The 18,677-nt window shown below is 43.4% G+C and overlaps 1 protein-coding gene across 1 annotated transcript in view; it reads right to left on the bottom strand.

The window, feature by feature from the left end:
• The window catches only part of GALNT8 (polypeptide N-acetylgalactosaminyltransferase 8), a 63,569-nt gene extending 50,971 nt beyond the window's left edge, over positions 1-12,598 (bottom strand). Inside the window, exons 1-2 of the mRNA XM_050750191.1 lie at positions 11,700-12,598; positions 753-1,050 (exon numbers count right to left, since the gene is read on the bottom strand). Coding sequence (XP_050606148.1) covers positions 753-1,050; positions 11,700-11,910 — 509 coding nt within the window. The 5' untranslated portion in view covers positions 11,911-12,598. The remainder of the gene's footprint in view (positions 1-752; positions 1,051-11,699) is intronic.
• Positions 12,599-18,677: the final 6,079 nt, after the last annotated feature.

Genomic DNA, 18,677 nt, shown 5'->3' with positions numbered 1-18,677 from the left:
TCCAGAACAGACAAATCCATAGGGATAAAAAGTAGATGAGTGGTGGTTGCCTAGGGATGAGGAAGTTGTAGGAAAATGGGGAGGGCCTGCTAATGCAGTTTCTTTGTAAAGTGATGAAAATGTTTTAAAATTGATTGTGGGAATGGGGAATAGCTCTGTGAATATACTGAAAAACATTAAATTGTACACTTTAAATGGATAAATTGCACGGTATGTGAATTATATCTCAACAAAGCTGTTTCTTAAAAAGTATTATGAAGGAGCGTGGGAGACACAGAAAGAGAAAAGAAACAATAGGAAAGGGAAACAGAAGGAGAGGGAGAAGGATTGCTCTTCAAATTACATTTACTAGCAAAGAGGAATCCAAGTAGAGAATTTGAGCAAAGTCCTAGGGAAGGCGGTAGAGCTGCTGGCTTTGGTGTGACTTGCGCAAGTCCCTTCTCAGCTTCAGTTTCCTCATCTGTAAAATGATCAGTTAGACCCACCATATCTCTGTTTCTCTGGATCAGAGTTGCAAAGGACCTCTGCTCCTCTGACATTTCTGTTCTTTCCCAAGGATCTGTAAATATTTGGATCAGGTGGCTATCTTCTCTGAGCTGTCATTATAAAATAATTAAAAACAAAAACTTTGCTCAGCCTGAACCCTTTCCCCACCAATCCCCCACTCCCGCAACCTTCAATTTTCACTGCTCCCAAAGCTCATCCTCAAATCAAACTGAGGACCCTAGAAGCCCAAGCCTGGTTCATCCCACCTGTAGTCTCGTGTATCGGGGATGGTGCGATTGAGAGGCAGCTGGTTGCTGAGGTACGCGTTGTAACCAAACTTCCGGAAGAGGTCCTGGGCCTTTTTCTGCTGGGCCTCAGAAAGATCCTCGCCCCACTGCCTGAAAAGCTGTGAGTGTGGGAAGAGTTTCATTTGGGTTTTGTGCTTCTTTGTCTCATTCACCTCGGCTTCCACTGCCTTCAGAACAGGGCGTTCTTCATCTTTCGCCCTCTTCATTGTGTTGTTCACATTTTCTTGCTGCCTCAGAGCCAATTTCATACTTTCTTCTGCAAATGAAGAGGACAGGGGTGGGAGAGAAAACATTTCAGCCCCTCCTTAGTTACCTGGGCATTCCTTTCCATCCTAATTTCCTTCTAATGGTTTACACACTACATCTTAAAATTTATAAGCTCTTGTCTCTGAGGATGTAGTATGTCAGGGAACTGACATATTGCTGAGGCTTGAGTAGGTAATATGGCAGGAACCAGCTACGCAAGGCTGTATCAGCAAAGTATGTACTGGATAGGTCTCTCCCTTTAGCTCCATCAAAACTCCTCCATCCCACATCTTCAAAGCTCCTCCAAGAACTGACTTACTATGATTTGAGAAATCAGTGGAAAATAAGCTATTGTTTTTCAGAATGAGGCCTCAGAACCACTTACATCAGAATCATCAGTTGTGATTTTTTTTTTTTAATGTAGATACCCAGGCTAATCTCCAAATCCACTAAATCAGGATCTGAGAGCTGGGTGGAAACACAGACAGGAGAAATTACAAGAACCTGCTTTTTAATAAAACCAAGGAGTAATTCTCTTTATAGTAAAATTTAAGAAACACTACACCATTAGTGCCTAACAAAGGCAAATCTGCTCTAACCACTACCACCATCATCCACCCATGCCCTTGCTTCTCATGTGCTTGATTTACGAGGAACTTTAAAATTGGAGCTGTCCTAGTCTTGCAATTTCAAACTGCCAGGATCGTAAGAATGTCTTCAAAAGCTTGTTAAAAATACAGAATCCGGAGGCAGTTCCAAGATGGCTGAATAGGAATAGCTCCAGGCTACAGCTCCCAGTGTGAGCAACACAGAAGACGGGTGATTTCTGCATTTCCAACTGAGGTACCAGGTTCATCTCACCGGGGCATGTCGTAAAGTAGGTGCAAGACAGTGGGTGCAGCCCACTGAGTGAGAGCCAAAGCAGGGCAAGGTATCACCTCACCCTGGAAGCACAAGGGGGAAGGGAATTCCCTTTCCCAGTCAAGGGAAACCTTGACACACAACACCTGGAAAATCGGGTCACTCCCACCCTAATACTGCACTTTACCAAGGGTCTTAGCAAACGGCACACCAGAAGATTATACCCTGCACCTGGCTCAGAGGATCCCATGCCCATGGGGCCTCCCTCATTGCTAGCACAGCAGTCTGAGATCTAACTGCAAGGCGACAGCAAGGCTGGGGGAGGGACGCCCACCATTGCTGAGGCTTGAGTAGGTAAACAAAGTGGCTGGGAAGCTCAAACTGAGTGGAGCCCACCGCAGCTCAAGGAGGCCTGCCTGCCTCTGCAGACTCCACCTCTGGGGACAGGGCATAGCCAAACAGAAGGCAACAGAAACCTCTGCAGATTTAAATGTCCCTGTCTGACAGCTTTGAAGAGAGTAGTGGTTCTCCCAGCATGAAGTTTGAGATCTGAGAACGGACAGACTGCCTCCTCAAGTGGGTCCCTGACCCCCGAGTGGCCTAACTGGGAGGCACCACCCAGTAGGGGCAAATTCACACCTCACACGGCCGGGTACCCCTCTGAGATGAAGCTTCCAAAGGAACGATCAGATAGCAACATTTGCTGTTCAGCAATATTCACTCTTCTGCAGCCTCTGCTGCTGATACCCAGGCAAACAGGGTCTGGAGTGGACCTCCAGCAAACTCCAACAGACCTGGAGCTGAGGGTCCTGACTGTTAGAAGAAAAACTAACAAACAGAAAGGATATCCACACCAAAATCCCATCTGTACGTCACCATCATCAAAGATAAAGGTAGATAAAACCACAAAGATGGGGAAAAAACAGAGCAGAGAAGTTGAAAATTCTAAAAATCAGAGTGCCTCTCCCCTTCCAAAGGAATGCAGCTCCTCACCAGCAACAGAACAAAGCTGGACAGAGAATGACTTTGAGGAGTTAAGAGAAGAAGGCTTCAGACGATCAAACTTTTCCGAGCTAAAGAAGGAAGTTCGAACCCATTGCAAAGAACCTAAAAACCTTGAAAAAAGATTGACAAATGGCTAACTAGTATAACCAGTGTAGAGAAGTCCCTAAATGACCTGATAGAGCTGAAAACCATGGCACAAGAACTATGTGACAAATGCACAAGCTTCAGTAACCCATTCGATCAACTGGAAGAAAGGGTATCATGATTGAAGATCAAATGAATGAAATGAAGTGAGAAGAGAAGTTTAGAGAAAAAAGAGTAAAAAGAAATGAACAAACCTCCAAGAAATATGGGACTATGTGAAAAGACCAAATCTATATCTGATTGGTGTACCTGAAAGTCATGGAGAGAATGGAACCAAGTTGGAAAATACTCTGCAGGATATTATCCAGCAGAACTTCCCCAACCTAGCAAGGCAGGCCAACATTCAAATTCAGGAAATACAGAGAATGCCACAAAGATACTCCTCGAGAAGAGCAACTCCAAGACACATAATTGTCAGATTCACCAAAGTTGAAATGAAGGAAAAAATGTTACAAGCAACCAGAGAGAAAGGTCGGGTTACCCACAAAGGGAAGCCCATCAGACTAACAGCGGAGCTGTCAGCAGAAACTCTATAAGCCAGAAGAGAGTGGGGGCCAATATTCAACATTCTTAAAGAAAAGAATTTTCAATCCAGAATTTCATAGCCAGCCAAACTAAATTTAATAAGTGAAGGAGAAATGAAATCCTTTACAGACAAGCAAATGCTGAGAGATTTTGTCACCACCAGGCCTGCCCTAAAGAGCTCCTGAAGGAAGCACTAAACATGGAAAGGAACAACTGGTACCAGCCACAGCAAAAACATGCCAAATTGTAAAGATCATTGATGCTAGGAAGAAACTGCATCAACTAATGAGCAAAATAACCAACTAACATCATAATGACAGAATCAAATTCACATAACAATATTAACCTTAAATGTAAATGGGCTAAATGCTCCAATTAAAAGAAACAGACTGGCAGATTGGATAAAGAGTCAAGACCCATTAGTGTGCTCTATTCAGGAGACCCATCTCATATGCAGAGACACATATAGGCTCAAAATAAAGGGATGGAGGAAGATCTACCAAGCAAATGGAAAACAAAAAAAAGGCAAGGGTTGCAATCCTAGTCTCTAATAAAACAGACTTTAAACCAACAAAGATCAAAAGAGACAAAGAAGGCCATTACATAATGGCAAAGGGATCAATTCAACAAGAAGAGCTAACTGTCCTAAATATATATGTACCCAATACAGGAGCACCCAGATTCATAAAACAAGTCCTTAGAGACCTACAAAGAGACTGAGACTCCCACACAATAATAATGGGAGACTTTAACACCCCACTGTCAACATTAGACAGATCAATGAGACAGAAAATTAAAAAGGATATCCAGGAAGTGAACTCAGCTCTGCACCAAGTGGACCTAATAGACATCTACAGAACTCTCCACCCCAAATCAACAAAATATACATTCTTCTCAGCACCACATCACACTTATTCCAAAATTGACCACATAGTTGGAAGTAAAGCACTCCTCAGCAAATGTACAAGAACAGAAATTATAACAAACTGTCCCTCAGACCACAGTGCTATCAAACTAGAACTCAGGACTAAGAAATTCACTCAAAACTGCTCAACTACATGGAAACTGAACAACTTGCTCCTGAATGACTACCGGGTACATAACGAAATGAAGGCAGAGATAAAGATGTTCTTTGAAACCAGTGAGAACAAAGATACAACATACCAGAATCTCTGGGACACATTTAAAGCAGTGTGTAGAGGGAAATTTATAGCACTAAATGCTCACAAGAGAAAGCAGGAAAGAACTAAAATTGACACCCTAACATCACAATTAAAAGAACTAGAGAAGCAAGAGCAAACACATTCAAAAGCTAGCAGAAAGCAAGAAATAACTAACCTTAGACCACAACTGAAGAAGATAGAGACACAAAAAACCCTTCAAAAAGATCAATGAATCCAGGAGCCGTTTTTTTGAAAAGATCAACAAAACTGATAGACCACTAGCAAGACTAATAAAGAAGAAAAGAGAGAAGAATCAAATAGACACATTAAAAATTATAAAGGGGATATCACCATCAACCCCACTGAAATACAAACTACCATCAGAGAATACTATAAACACCTCTACACAAATAAACTAGAAAACCTAGAAGAAATGGATAAATTCCTGGACACATACACTCTTCCAAGACTAAACCAGGAAGAAGCTGAATCCCTGAATAGACCAATAGCAGGCTCTGAAATTGAGGCAATAATTAACAGCCTACCAACCAAAAAAAAGTCCAGAACCAGACAGATTCACAGCCAAATTCTAGCAGAGGTACAAGGCGGAGCTGGTACTGTTCCTTCTGAAACTATTCCAATCAATAGAAAAAGAGGGAATCCTCCATAACTCAATTTATGAGGCCAGCATCATCCTGATACCAAAGACTGGCAGAGACACAACAAAAAAAGAGAATTTTAGACCAATATTCCTGATGAACATTGATGCAAAAATCCTCAATAAAATACTGGCAAACCAAATCCAGCAGCACATCAAAAAGCTTATCCACCATGATCAAGTGGGCTTCATCCCTGGGATGCACGGCTGGTTCAATATATGCAAATCAATAAACGTAATCCAGCATACAAACAGAACTAAAGACAAAAACCACATGATTATCTCAATAGATGCAGAAAAGGCCTTTGACAAAATTCAACAGCCCTTCATGCTAAAAACTCTCAATAAATTTGGTATTGTTGGAACGTATCTCAAAATAATAAGAGTTATTTATGACAAACCCACAGCCAATATCATACTGAATGGGCAAAAACTGGAAGCATTCCCTTTGAAAACTGGCACAAGACAGGGATGCCCTCTCTCACCACTCCTATTCAACATAGTGTTGGAAGTTCTGGCTAGGGCAATCAGGCAGGAGAAAGAAATAAAGGGTATTCAATTAGGAAAAGAAGCCAAATTGTCCCTGTTTGCAGATGACATGATTGTATATTTAGAAAACCCTATTGTCTCAGCCCAAAATCTCCTTAAGCTGATAAGCAACTTCAGCACAGTCTCAGGATACAAAATCAATGTGCAAAAATCACAAGCATTCTTATACACCAGTAACAGACAAACAGAGCCAAATCATGAGTAAACTTCCATTCACAATTGCTTCAAATAGAATAAAAATACCTAGGAATCCAACTTACAAGGGATGTGAAGGACCTCTTCAAGGAGAACTACAAACCACTGCTCAGTGAAATAAAAGAGGACACAAACAAATGGAAGAACATTCCATACTCATGGATAGGAAGAATCAATATCATAAAAATGGTCATACTGCCCAAGGTAATTTATAGATTCAATGCCATCCCCATTAAGCTACCAATGACTTTCTTCACAGAATTGGAAAAAACTACTTGAAAGTTCATATGGAACCAAAAAAGAGCCCGCATTGCCAAGACAATCCTAAGCCAAAAGAACAAAGCTGGAGGCATCATGCTACCTGACTTCAAACTATACTACAAGGCTACAGTAACCAAAACTGCATGGTACCGGTACCAAAACAGAGACATAGACCAATGGAACAGAACAGAGCCCTCAGAAATAATACCCCACATCTACAACCATCTGATCTTTGACAAACCTCACAAAAACAAGAAATGGGGAAAGGATTCCCTATTTAATAAATGGTGCTGGGAAAACTGGCTAGCCATATGTAGAAAGCTGAAACTGATCCCTTCCTTACACCTTATACAAAAATTAATTCAAGATGGATTAGAGACTTAAATGTTAGACATAAAACCATAAAAACCCTAGAAGAAAACCTAGGCAATACCATTTAGGACATAGGCATGGGCAAGGATTTCATGTCTAAAACACCAAAAGCAATGGCAACAAAAGCCAAAATTGACAAATAGGATCTAATTAAACTAAAGAGCTTCTGCCCAGCAAAAGAAACTACCATCAGAGTGAACAGGCAACCTACAGAATGGGAGAAAATTTTTGCAATCTACTCATTTGACAAAGGGCTAATATCCAGATCCTACAAAGAACTCAAACAAATTTACAAGAAAAAAACAACCCCATCAAAAAGTGGGAGAAGAATATGAACAGACACTTCTCAAAAGAAAACATTTACACAGCCAACAGACATATGAAAAAAATGCTCATCATCACTGGCCATCAGAGAAATGCAAATCAAAACCACAATGAGATACCATCTCACACCAGTTAGAATGGCGATCATTAAAAAGCCAGGAAACAACAGGTGCTGGAGAGGATGTGGAGAAATAGGAACACTTTTACACTGTTAGTAGGACTGTAAACTAGTTCAACCATTGTGAAAGACAGTGTGGTGATTCCTCAAGGATCTAGAACTAGAAATACCATTTGACCCAGCCATCCCATTACTGGCTATATACCCGAAGGATTATAAATCATGCTGCTATAAAGACACATGCACACATATGTTTATTGTGGCACTATTCACAATAGCAAAGACTTGGAACCAACCCAAATGTCCATCAATGACAGACTGGATTAAGAAAATGTGGCACATATACACCATGGAATACTATGTAGCCATAAAAAAGGATGAGTTCATATCCTTTGTAGGGACATGGATGCAGCTGGAAACCATCATTCTCAGCAAACTATCACAAGAACAGAAAACCAAACACTGCATGTTCTCACTCATAGGTGGGAATTGAACAATGAGATCACTTGGACACAGGGTGGGGAACATCACACACTGGGGCCTGTCGTCGGGTTGGGGGAGAGGGGAGGGATTGCATTAGGAGGTATACCTAATGTAAATGATGAGTTAATGGGTGCAGCACACCAGCATGGCACATGTATACATATGTAACAAACCTGCACATTGTGCACATGTACCCTAGAACTTAAAGTATAATAAAAAGTTTTTTAAAAAAATACAGAATCCTAGGCCTCCCTTAGAGATTCTGACTCTGTTCTGGAGTAGAGCCTGAGAATCTGTATTTTAAACAATTGGTCTAGACAAATCTAATTGTCACATTAATTTGGGAAACACTGCCTTAACTCAAAAGGATGAACAGATAGTGATAGACCCAGGCAGAGGACGTTTTATGCAGAAGACGCCCTCCAGGATCCATGATGTCATCTATTATTTACCTCACCTTTCCACCCTGTAAGATTTGTGCTGGAGTATCTTAGCATATGCACCTTGAACTCCCTCAGGCTCAATCTGTGTGCTCAGCAAAAAGAGAGAAAAAGTAACCATTTTAGTGTTTAGTGATTATGACATTCTTCAGCACTAAATCCCACAATGGTGATCAAGGCATTCTGACATAGGATCCACTTTGTTCCTACTAATCCTCCCCTAAGCCCACACGAAACTTCAACCAGACTGAGAGGATCACCTGCAGCCTGTCCAGCATCTTTCCACCAGTTAGAAGGCGGCATCCTTGTTTTCTGGATGACTGCAACTCAGGGTCACCAGCTTGGTGAGGGGACAGCCCCATTGTGTGACTTTTCTCCAGGTAGATGAATCTCATGCCACAGCACATGGCTTGGCAAGCAGAACGTGTGCTGGATTTCAGATCCATATACAGCCCCTGAGAGGGAAGCAGGGAAGTCCTATGACTAGGAGGAGAACATGTTTGTAAAGTGATGTAAGACTGGCCCAAAAAGAAGGAAAAGGAGAAAGAGAATCAACTCTTGACATGGTTAAGACAAAAAGAGGATAGTCGAAAAAACTTGGGCAAAAAGTAAATGGTAGGTCTCTCAAAGGAGGCTCATGTGAACACCATGCATACTTGCTCAGGTAGAAACAAGAAGTGGGGGCATGCTGTTTACAGTGTCCCAGATGGAACAGTATGGTTATTCATACTTTTCTGTCCTAAGCATGCAGGGGTCCCAGGGTGGTACTGGGTCCTTCCTACCTCTAAGCTCCTCTGCGTTCTTCCTTGGGGGATATCTGATTTTCTCTTTCACTCATGGCTGTCAGTGGGAGCTGGTTTGGACCTGGCCATCCTAAAGTCAATTTGAGGAAATGCATAATCTGATAGCATGAATACAGGGTCACTAGGTCACCCCCATAACTTATACTGAAACCTTCTAAGCTCCCAAAGGGACACACCCATTGACAGCCCCTGGTGGAGTTTTTATGAACCCTGAGGGAGGTTCCAGAAAACTGGCTTAGAGTCATTGATCCCTCCCTCAATAGGGATATAATTATTATTGCTTGCTTTTGCTATTGGTAGCTTACATGATTCAACTAAGTATCCTTATTGACTCATGATTTTTTTAAATCTTCCTAGAATCCTGGAGGCAATGAGCAAACAGGATGAAGGGTAATTAAACTGGCTTTTAGTTACAGGAAGCCCTGTGGAAAAAAAGAGCACTGGAGATCTAGAAACAGGGCCCAGAAGAATTTTTGAGGTTCATCTCAGGTATGCAAGCCTCCAGCACTCCAGTCCCCTGGACCCGCCTTTTAAATGCTTATTCTGTCTCTTTCTAACTCCTTTGTCTCTGCCAGACTCGGGGTACCCGCCGGGTGGTGTGGGACTGGTTTCCCCAACATATTTGTCTCCATTCAACTTCATAGATGACACCCTGCCTGCTAGGTCAGTTGTTCTCCAGCCAAGAACACTATTACGGCTGCCTGGCTTCTGCCTGAGCAGCGTCAGGTGTGAGGAGTGTGCATGGCAGCTGCCCAGCGGCAGGTAAGTCAGCTGGACACATCTTGTACTGTCTCAGAAGTCAGAAGAATGCTTGCTCCTGCAGCTAGCCCAGGCTGCCTGGCTGAGAGGCTTTTCTCTATATATATCTATGTTTGTTTGGTGTGATGAGTCCTGATGTGAGTCTCTGACATCACATCATTTCAGAGCGAATAAAACGTGGGAGCACCAAGAATAACAAGAAAGGTCTTTGCAAAGAAGGAAAGAGGAATAAACCAGACGGCTCTGGCTGGCTCCTCATGGCACACTGTGTCCTAGCTGATGGAAAGAATAGCGAGGCTTTGGGTAGAACTCCTGCCATTTTATGGCTTGAGGAGGCTGAGCCAGTGATGAGCCTTGGGAACGGGTGAGAGTCCTGGTGTGTCTGGGTGCTCTGGCAAGTACTGAGGGTGGTGCTGGGGTCACCACCCTAGGTACACAGACATCCTCCTGGGGAAGCTTCACCAAGCATATTTGCATGGGCAATGTCCGACCCACCCAGGTAAGCCAGGGCTTGTGGAGCTGACAGTCTTCCCGCTGTTTCATCCACTCTCTTGCCCTGTATCACTCTTCCCTTCATCCCTGTCTGCCTGTCTTTTTCTCTCTCTTTCCTAGATGCACCCACTCATTTATTCATCTATGTAACTTCTACGTATGAATAGAAACGAGTAGTGAATGAGACGTTCATGGAAACAGCGCTTATGAAACTTGCTTTCCATAAAGCTGTACCACAATAAAATATGATGAGTCTTATGAAGGAGGATGTAAAAAGTGCTATGGGTGCCTTAGGCCTCCTCTTCTCTCCTTTTATTCTCTCCTGTCCCATCACACTTTCCCTTTTTTTCTTCTTGTCTCCATACAAACTCTTTCCCTCTCTCCCCGGACTCCCTCACTTCTCTGCTCCTTTCCTGTCCCAGCTCTTTTCTCCTCTGTCATCTCCCTTCTCACTCTCTTCGATCTTTCCCTGATTGCTTCTCTCCCTTTCCTTTTTCTCTTCTTGCCTTTCCTTCCACCCGTCTCCCAGCCTCACCCTGAACCCTGACAATGCTCAGTTCTCGTTTTAAAAGACACTTTCCCCAACTTCAGCCCAATGTGCACACACCGGGGCAGTCACATCCCCGCTCACACATAAAACACCTCCCTAGGGGATTCCAGCATTTGATCCTGTTACCTGGGGAGCAGGCGGAAATGGCTGCTTCCCTTGCTGAAGTTGGATGTGCAGGCTCATAAAATTCAGAGGCATTAGAGCTCCATGGTGAGCCAGAATCACAAACAAACCCCAGAATGTGTTGAAATCTTACCCTTAACTTTAAATGAGGAGGTTAAAATTTGGCACAGAGCAGTTTATAGATCACCTTCTGCATCCACTTCACAACCCTGTTAGGTCAGGTGGAAAACTATCATTATTATCATCATCTCCATTTACAGACCAGGAACCTGAGGCTGAGAGAGAGAAGCACTTGCTCAAAGTCACACAACCACAGTGGCACATCAGGATTCGATCTTAGGTCCTCTAACAAAGCCCTCATTAGTTCATGATAGGAGCACACAGCAAAATGGAAGCGAGGCCTTTGCCCTAGAGAGTGCCACCTCTCTTGCACAGCCCCTACCACACATAGGCCTAAGGACAGGGCTACGCTAGACATCCCTAAGGCCCTTGGGATTCTTATTCTGTCTCGTTGCCTGCATATATGTAGATATAATGACAATGTATGTGCACAAGCCCACACACGTGCTCACCTCCCCCATACTGCTTGCTCTAATTTCCACGTCTACTCACTTCGCTCTCAATCCCCATCTCCCATCTGAAGGCACGGAATTCAGTGTCAGATGCTTCAATGAGCGACTGAGATGAAAATGTGACCTCTCGCCCATTTTCCCCTCCACATCCCTTTTTCCTAAGTGCCCATAAACACACACACACGCACACGCGTGCACACACACGCACACGCATGCACACACACGCACACACACGCCTTCCAGGTTAGCGTTGTAAACTTACTCAGATGCTTCAGTTCCGTCTCCAACTGGGAGAGTCTTCTTATCACTGCCCCATCGCGCTCGTTCAGATGTAAAGGAAGCTCCTTGTGGAGACCACCCATAAATGGGTTTCGTAAAGTCTCCTTGCTAAAAAATACCAGAAGGAGATTGACAGTAATGGCCAGAGTCAGCCCAATGCAGAGAGCTTTGGAGCGTTTTCTCCAAAACGTCATCTTCTTCCTGGGGCTCGTCCACTCCCTATGGGGTTGAGTGCGTCGCTGCCAGAACAGGCTAAGAATCAGAACCAGCCCAGCTTTTGTGGGAAAGAGAGGTTCTGGGGTGCCAGCTGAGTTGGTCTCCCCTGTGTAGACACCTATGGGAAGCCATGGGCGGCCTCTGAGGAGAAAAGTCTCCTTATTGCCTTCATGTATTTATGCCCCGAGACCATAACCGCTCAGCATTCCACAGGTTGCTCAGGGAGATCACACTCCCTTGAAGCAGTGGAATATAATCAAACATCTTGGCTCCTCCTGAAACCTGCTCCCACCCATTTCAGTCCCGATAAGTTGAAGATCTTAAGTAGTTTAGACACACGCCTTTGCTCAAGGAAATTCACAGCAACCGCCACTGCTGTACATCTTATTGAATGACTCATGATTCTCTTTTACTGATTAATCCTTTTCCTCATCCCGTCCTCCCCTTCCCATCTGCCCTAAGAACAAAGAGCTTGTAAACCAATAAATTGGGTGGAGCCCGAGAGCTCTGGAACGGGAGCAAGCCTCCGATGCTCTGGTCCCCTGAACCTGCCTTTTAAACACTTATTCTGTCTCTTTCTAACTCCTTTGTCTCCGCCGGACTCGGGGTACCTGCCAGGTGGTGTGGGACTGGTTTCCCCAACAGCTTTGTCTCCACCCAACTTCATAGATGACACCCTGCCCACTAGGCCAGATGTTCTGCGGCCAAGAACACTATTACAGATGCCTGGCTTCTGCCTGAGCAGCGTCAGGCGTGAGGAGCGTGCATGGCAGCTGCCCAGCGGCAGGTAATTCACCTGGACACACCTTGTACTGTCTCAGAAGTCAGAAGAATGCTTGCTCCTGCAGCTAGCTCAGGCTGCCTGGCTGAGAGGCTTTTCTCTATATATATCTATGTTTGTTTGATGTTTAATGTTCTGTGTCCCTGGAAAAACCACCTGGGAGACTCTGATAGGGCATGTGAGGTCTGGTCCTGTGGGTGTAAGAAGGGGATAAATAGGATGAAAGAGAAATCAAAAAGCGAGAAGTCTCCGTACACTCAGATCCTCGCTTTTTTGGAGAGCCGGGATCTCAGATGTCTTTTTACCTCACTCTACAGGGTTTTGGACACAGTAGGTGTGCAACAAATGCTTGTCCCACAAACTTAAGGAGAGACTTTCTTGCTAGTTCCTGGGACCTCAGGAGGTCCTGCCTAGAAGCAGGTGGAGAGGAGCTGGAGGCAGTGCCCAGGGGTTGAGCCTCAAGGGATGACCCTGATTCACGGGTATCTGTCCTTGCTTGTCGTCTGCACAACTTCATACACTGGGCTTCTACCCTGCTCCAGCTTCCAGCAACTCCTTTGCCTCCACACCTCACACTTATAAGATGTTTTGGATGAATCACCAATGATCATCATTGTAGAAAAAACACTTAAAATTGTTCACCAAGGCTAAAAGTTTTAAGTTCTCAGTCTACTGTCAATCCCGTCAAAATCACAGCTTCCACCCCAGCCTGGCTCTTTGGACTATTTACTAGGTCCCAAACACAGCACATGGTGACATGTGCTGAGGCAGACGTGGATTAAAGGAAATAAATGCAGCTTTAGGAAAAACAGATAGGATGAAAATGAACAAAATGAAAAGGAATCACTTCTTCTGTTTTGCAGGGATAGAAAATGTCTCCCGGCCTCCCACTTGCAAATTAGACTCAAAACATAGAAAACGCATGATCCAGCCAGGCACGGTGGCTCATTCCTGTAATCCCAGCACTTTGGGAGGCTGAGGCGGGTGGATCACCTGAGGTCAGGAGTTCAAGACCAGCCTGGCCAACATGGCAAAACCCCGTCTCTACTAAAAATAACAAAATTAGCTGGGCATGGTGGCAGGCGCCTGTCATCCCAGCGACTCGGGAGGCAGAGGCAGGAAAATCGCTTGAACCCAGGAGGCGGAGGTTGCAGTGAGTTGAGATCGTGCCATTGCACTCCAGCCTGGGCAACAAGAACAAAACTCCATCTCAGGAAAAAAAAAAAAAAAAAAAAATGATCCCTTCTCCTTCTAGGACAAGATGAAATACATACATTTATCTTCTCTATTCCTTCCCACTAAGGCAAGTAAAAACTACACATGATATGTAAAACAAACCTAAGAAGACTGAAAGGTAGAGAGAAGAGGCAGGCTGACTAGACATCTCCAGATATCCTAGCTATATTAGGAAATGATGCTGGAGCAGTCAACAATTTGGAAATGCCAATGGGCAGAGACAATAAAAGCCCCAAGAAAAAGCTGCTTTCTCTAACCAAAGAAACAGGAAATGGGAACCCCAGTAACACAGAAAATGTTTAGACAACAACTGCCCTACACCAGCCAAATGCCACTGAAAACCTCACAGTGCCATGCCTACCCCATCCACAGAGGCCTCGTGGGGAGCCTAGACTTCCAACCCCACCCCAGCTGTGCAGATGGGCCCCTGCACCCCCACCCTCCCCTCCAGGGTGGTGTCAGTGAGGGTCTCTTGGGGAGCCAGCATTTTTGTCATTGTCCCCACGTGATATCAGTAAAGGAACGGTGGCCCCTCCCTTTTCAGCCAGTGTGGTATCAGCAGAGGCCTAATGGGGAACCTGAACTCCCTCCATCGCCCATCAGTAATGAGGCAGCCCTCCCCACCAGGTGTCAGTGGAGGCCAAGCATGGAACCTGGGCTTCCACTCCCACCTGGCAGCGATGAGAGGACATCCCCTGTTCCCCACCAGAACAGTGTACGAAAGGCCTGCTAAAACAGATTTACATAGGATCCAGAGTCTCATAAAATTATATTCAGAATGGCCAAGTGCAATAGGAGATCACTTGTCATATCAACAAACAGGAAAATCTCAACTTGGAAGAGGCTATCAACAGACACCAACACCAGCTGGGCATGTTGGCTCATGCCTGCAATCACAACACTTTGGGAGGCTGAAGCAGGAGGATCGCTTGATCCCAGGAGTTTGAGACCAGCTTGGGCAACCTGGTAAAACCCCATCTCTACAAAAAATACAAAAATCAGCCGGGCAAGGTGGCACATACCTGCAGCCCCAGCTACCCAGGATGAAAAGGTGGGAGGATCACGTGAGCCCAGGAGGTTGAAGCTGCAGCGAGCCATGATTGTGTCATTGCACTCTAGCCGGGGTGACAGAGTGAGACCCTGTCTCAAAAAAAAAAAAAAAAATTAAAACAGATACCAACACCAAGATGACAGAGATGCTGGAATTGTCTGACAAGGATTTAAAAGCAGCCATACTAACGAGTGATTATGAACATGCTTGAAACAAATGAAAAAACAGTAAGTCAGCAAGGAAATCAAATGTTTCAGCAAAGATATAGAAACCTCAGGAAAGAAACTCAAGACATAAAAAAGAACCAAATGGAAATTTTATAAATGAAAAATACAATAAACAAAATTTAAAAATCACTGGGTGAGCCTCAACTGTAGAATGACAAGGACAGAGAAAAGAATCAGTGATCTTAAAGATGATATAATAGAAAATGCTCAATCTGACCAACAGAGAAAAAGTAGACTAACAAAAAATAAACCTCAAAGACCCACGGTGAGATTACAACAGATCTAACATTCATGTCATGGGAACCTTAGAAGGAAAAGAGAAAATGTAGGGCTAAACAAGAACGTAAAGAAATAAGGGCTGGCTGGGAACAGTGGCTCATGCCTGTGGTCCCAGCACTTTGGGAGGCTGAGGCAGGCAGATCACCTTAAGTCAGGAGTTCAACACCAGTCTGACCAACATGGTGAGACCCCATCTCTACTAAAAATACAAAAAATTAGCTGGGCATGGTGGTGCACACCTGTAATCCCAGCTGCTTGGGAGGCTGAGGAAGGAGAATCACTTGAACCCAGGAAGCAGAGGTTGCAGTGAGCCGAGATCGTGCCACTGCACTCCAGCCTGGCAAGAAGAGCGAAACTCTGTCTCAAAAAAAAAAAAAAAAAAAAGAAAAAAGGAAAGAAATGTCCAAAAGTTGGCAAAAGACACAAACCTACAGATTCAAGATGCTGAGCAAACCCCAAATAGGACAAACTCATAGAAATTAATAATCATCTAATGCCCAGATGCATTATAATCAAACTTCTAAAAACTAAAGACAAATGAAAATTCTTAAAAGTAGCAAGAGAAAAATGACACTTACCGGGGAAAAACAATTCAAATGATAGAGTTCTCATCAGAAATCAAGAAGATCTGAAGAAAGTATCACAACTTTTCAAGTGCCGGAAGAAAAGAATGGTCCTTCCTGAATCCTATATCCAACAAAAATATCCTTCAGAAACGAAGAAGAAATCAAGACATTCTCAGATAAGAAAACTAATAGAATTTTTTTCCAGCAGACTTACCTCAAAAGGATGACTACAGAAATTGTTCTAAGAAATGACAAAAGAAGGAATCTTGGAACAAGAAAAACAAAAGAACAGTGTTAAAATCTGAGTAAATACAAAAGACTTTCCTTTCCTCTTGAATTTTCTAAGTTGTGGTTGGCAACCAAAAATCGTAACATTGTCTGCTGTGGTCTGAAAATGTATGGAAGAGATATTTAAGACAATTATACTATATATGGGGGAGGGTAAATTAGGGACTTAAATAAGGTAACGTTTCTTTATTTCATGTGGACTGGTAAAATCTTAACACCAGTAGACTGTGTTAAGTTATGTATATACAATGGTGATTAGATAGTTCTAAAGTATCTTGAGTGACAGTGTTTGCATATCTACATGTAATATCTACATGTGATAAAACAGCATGGAACTATATACACACAGTATCAATGTCAATTTTCTGCTTTTGCTATTGCACTATAGTTATTCAACTACATATATAATATAGGAGTGTCATCAGCTTCTTTGCTATTGCACTATCGTTACATCTGCAGTTATATATCTTCTTTCTGGGAATACTAGGTGCGCTGTCATGCATCCAATCACTGCTCAGTTATATAGTTATATATACAGTTATATCAATATGATATAGTTAGTCATTGGGAAAAACTGGGTGTAAGAGGTATACAGAACTGCTCCGTACAATTCTTGCAAATTTTGTGAATCGGTAATTCTTTCAAAATTGTTTTCTTTTAAAACAAAGAGATTCCCATCCTGCATAAACTGACCGCTGAAGCAGATCACTTTCCAAAATTACAAAGTCTTTATTAAAAACACACACAAAAATCGTGGCTACCTCTAGAGTTGGCGGGGATTGGAGGACTGAGGGCTAGAGGTGGGAGGAGACTGATTTTCACTGTATAACTTTTTAAATATATTCTACATTTTGTGTCATATTACATGAATTATCCATTAAAAATAAATAAAATAATTTGATCAAACCATAATCGGAGCCATTTTATTGCTGTCTAGAATAGGTCAAAGTTAATTCAGCTAGAGAGAATCGCAAATACTCCTCTTCAGTCTCGCGTGCACTTGTCCTTCTACACTAAGAAGCTGATGAGACTCCTCTTCTTGGGAACACTGGGTGCCCTCTCACGCATCCAATCACTGATCAGAACACTGGGGCAGTGTTCTTTCAAAGTTCACTTCATAAAATTCACCCGGGTAGCTTGGTAAAAATGCAGATGTCCAGGCTCTAAGCCAAAAGATCCTATTCTGTAGGTCATTAGGAGACCCAGACACCTGCACTTTCAACAAATCCCTTATATTAATAGGTTTACACCCTGTCCCGAGGGAGTCCACAGATCCATGGGAGAGGGGTTGATTTACAGTTAAAGTCAATGTGCTTACTACCCTGTAGGAGGCCCCAACTTGCACCAAGGGTCACAAAAGGGCAAGTGACCAATCTGCCTAGGGATGTGGCATCTTGAAAGCTGAGTGTGCGTGTGTTTGTGTGTGTCAGTTCCTCCAGCAAAGGGAGCATGTGTAAGGAAGGTTATGGGGACAAGAAAGTACAATTTTTTTTTAATTTTAAAAATAATAGGGGCCGGGTGCGGTGGCTCACGCCTGTAATCCCAGCACTTTGGGAGGCCGAGGCAGGTGGATCATGAGGTCAGGAGATGGAGACCATCTTGGCTAACACGGTGAAACCCCGTCTCTACTAAAAATACAAAAAATTAGCCGGGCGTGGTGGTGGGCACCTGCAGTCCCAGCTACTTGGGAAGCTAAGCCAGGAGAATTGCTTGGACCCGGGAGGCAGAGGTTGCAGTGAGCCCAGATCACACCATTGCACTCCAGCCTGGGCGACAGAGCGAGACTCCATCTCAAAAAAAAGAAAAAAGAAAATAGGGCTGGGATCTCACTTTGTTGCCCAGGCTGGTCTCACACTCCTGAGCTCAAGTGATCCGCCTGCCTCAACCTCCCAAATAGCTGGGATTACAGGCATGAGCTACCGTGCCTGGTCACAAATTATTTTAATGAAGATCAAATGGATAAAGGCAGTCAGAATGTGGAGGCAGAGGCGGGCACTGCGATAAGATGGTAAGAGCTGTCTACCTCATTTTTTTTTTTTTATAATAGCAAATAATACTAAGATGACCTAAAGTTTCCATCCACAAACGAATGGTTAAATAATTGACAGTGCATAATAGTTAAGTAAATTATGCCATCTCCACTCCACAGAATATTAGAATATTATGGACATCAAGGAGATACTGTTGGAAAAAGTATAGATTTTAGAGCAAGGTAATAATTCTATTACTTACTAGCCTGGTAAACTAAGGCAAGTTATTTCACTTCTCTGAACCTAATTTACCTTATGTGCAATATGGGGATATATAATACTCTTCT

This window comes from Macaca thibetana, chromosome 11 (genome assembly GCF_024542745.1).
Source record: "Macaca thibetana thibetana isolate TM-01 chromosome 11, ASM2454274v1, whole genome shotgun sequence".
Taxonomy (NCBI): Eukaryota; Metazoa; Chordata; class Mammalia; order Primates; family Cercopithecidae; genus Macaca; species Macaca thibetana.
The sequence above is the reverse complement of the archived record's forward strand: the minus strand, read 5'-3'. Positions and strand labels throughout refer to the sequence as shown.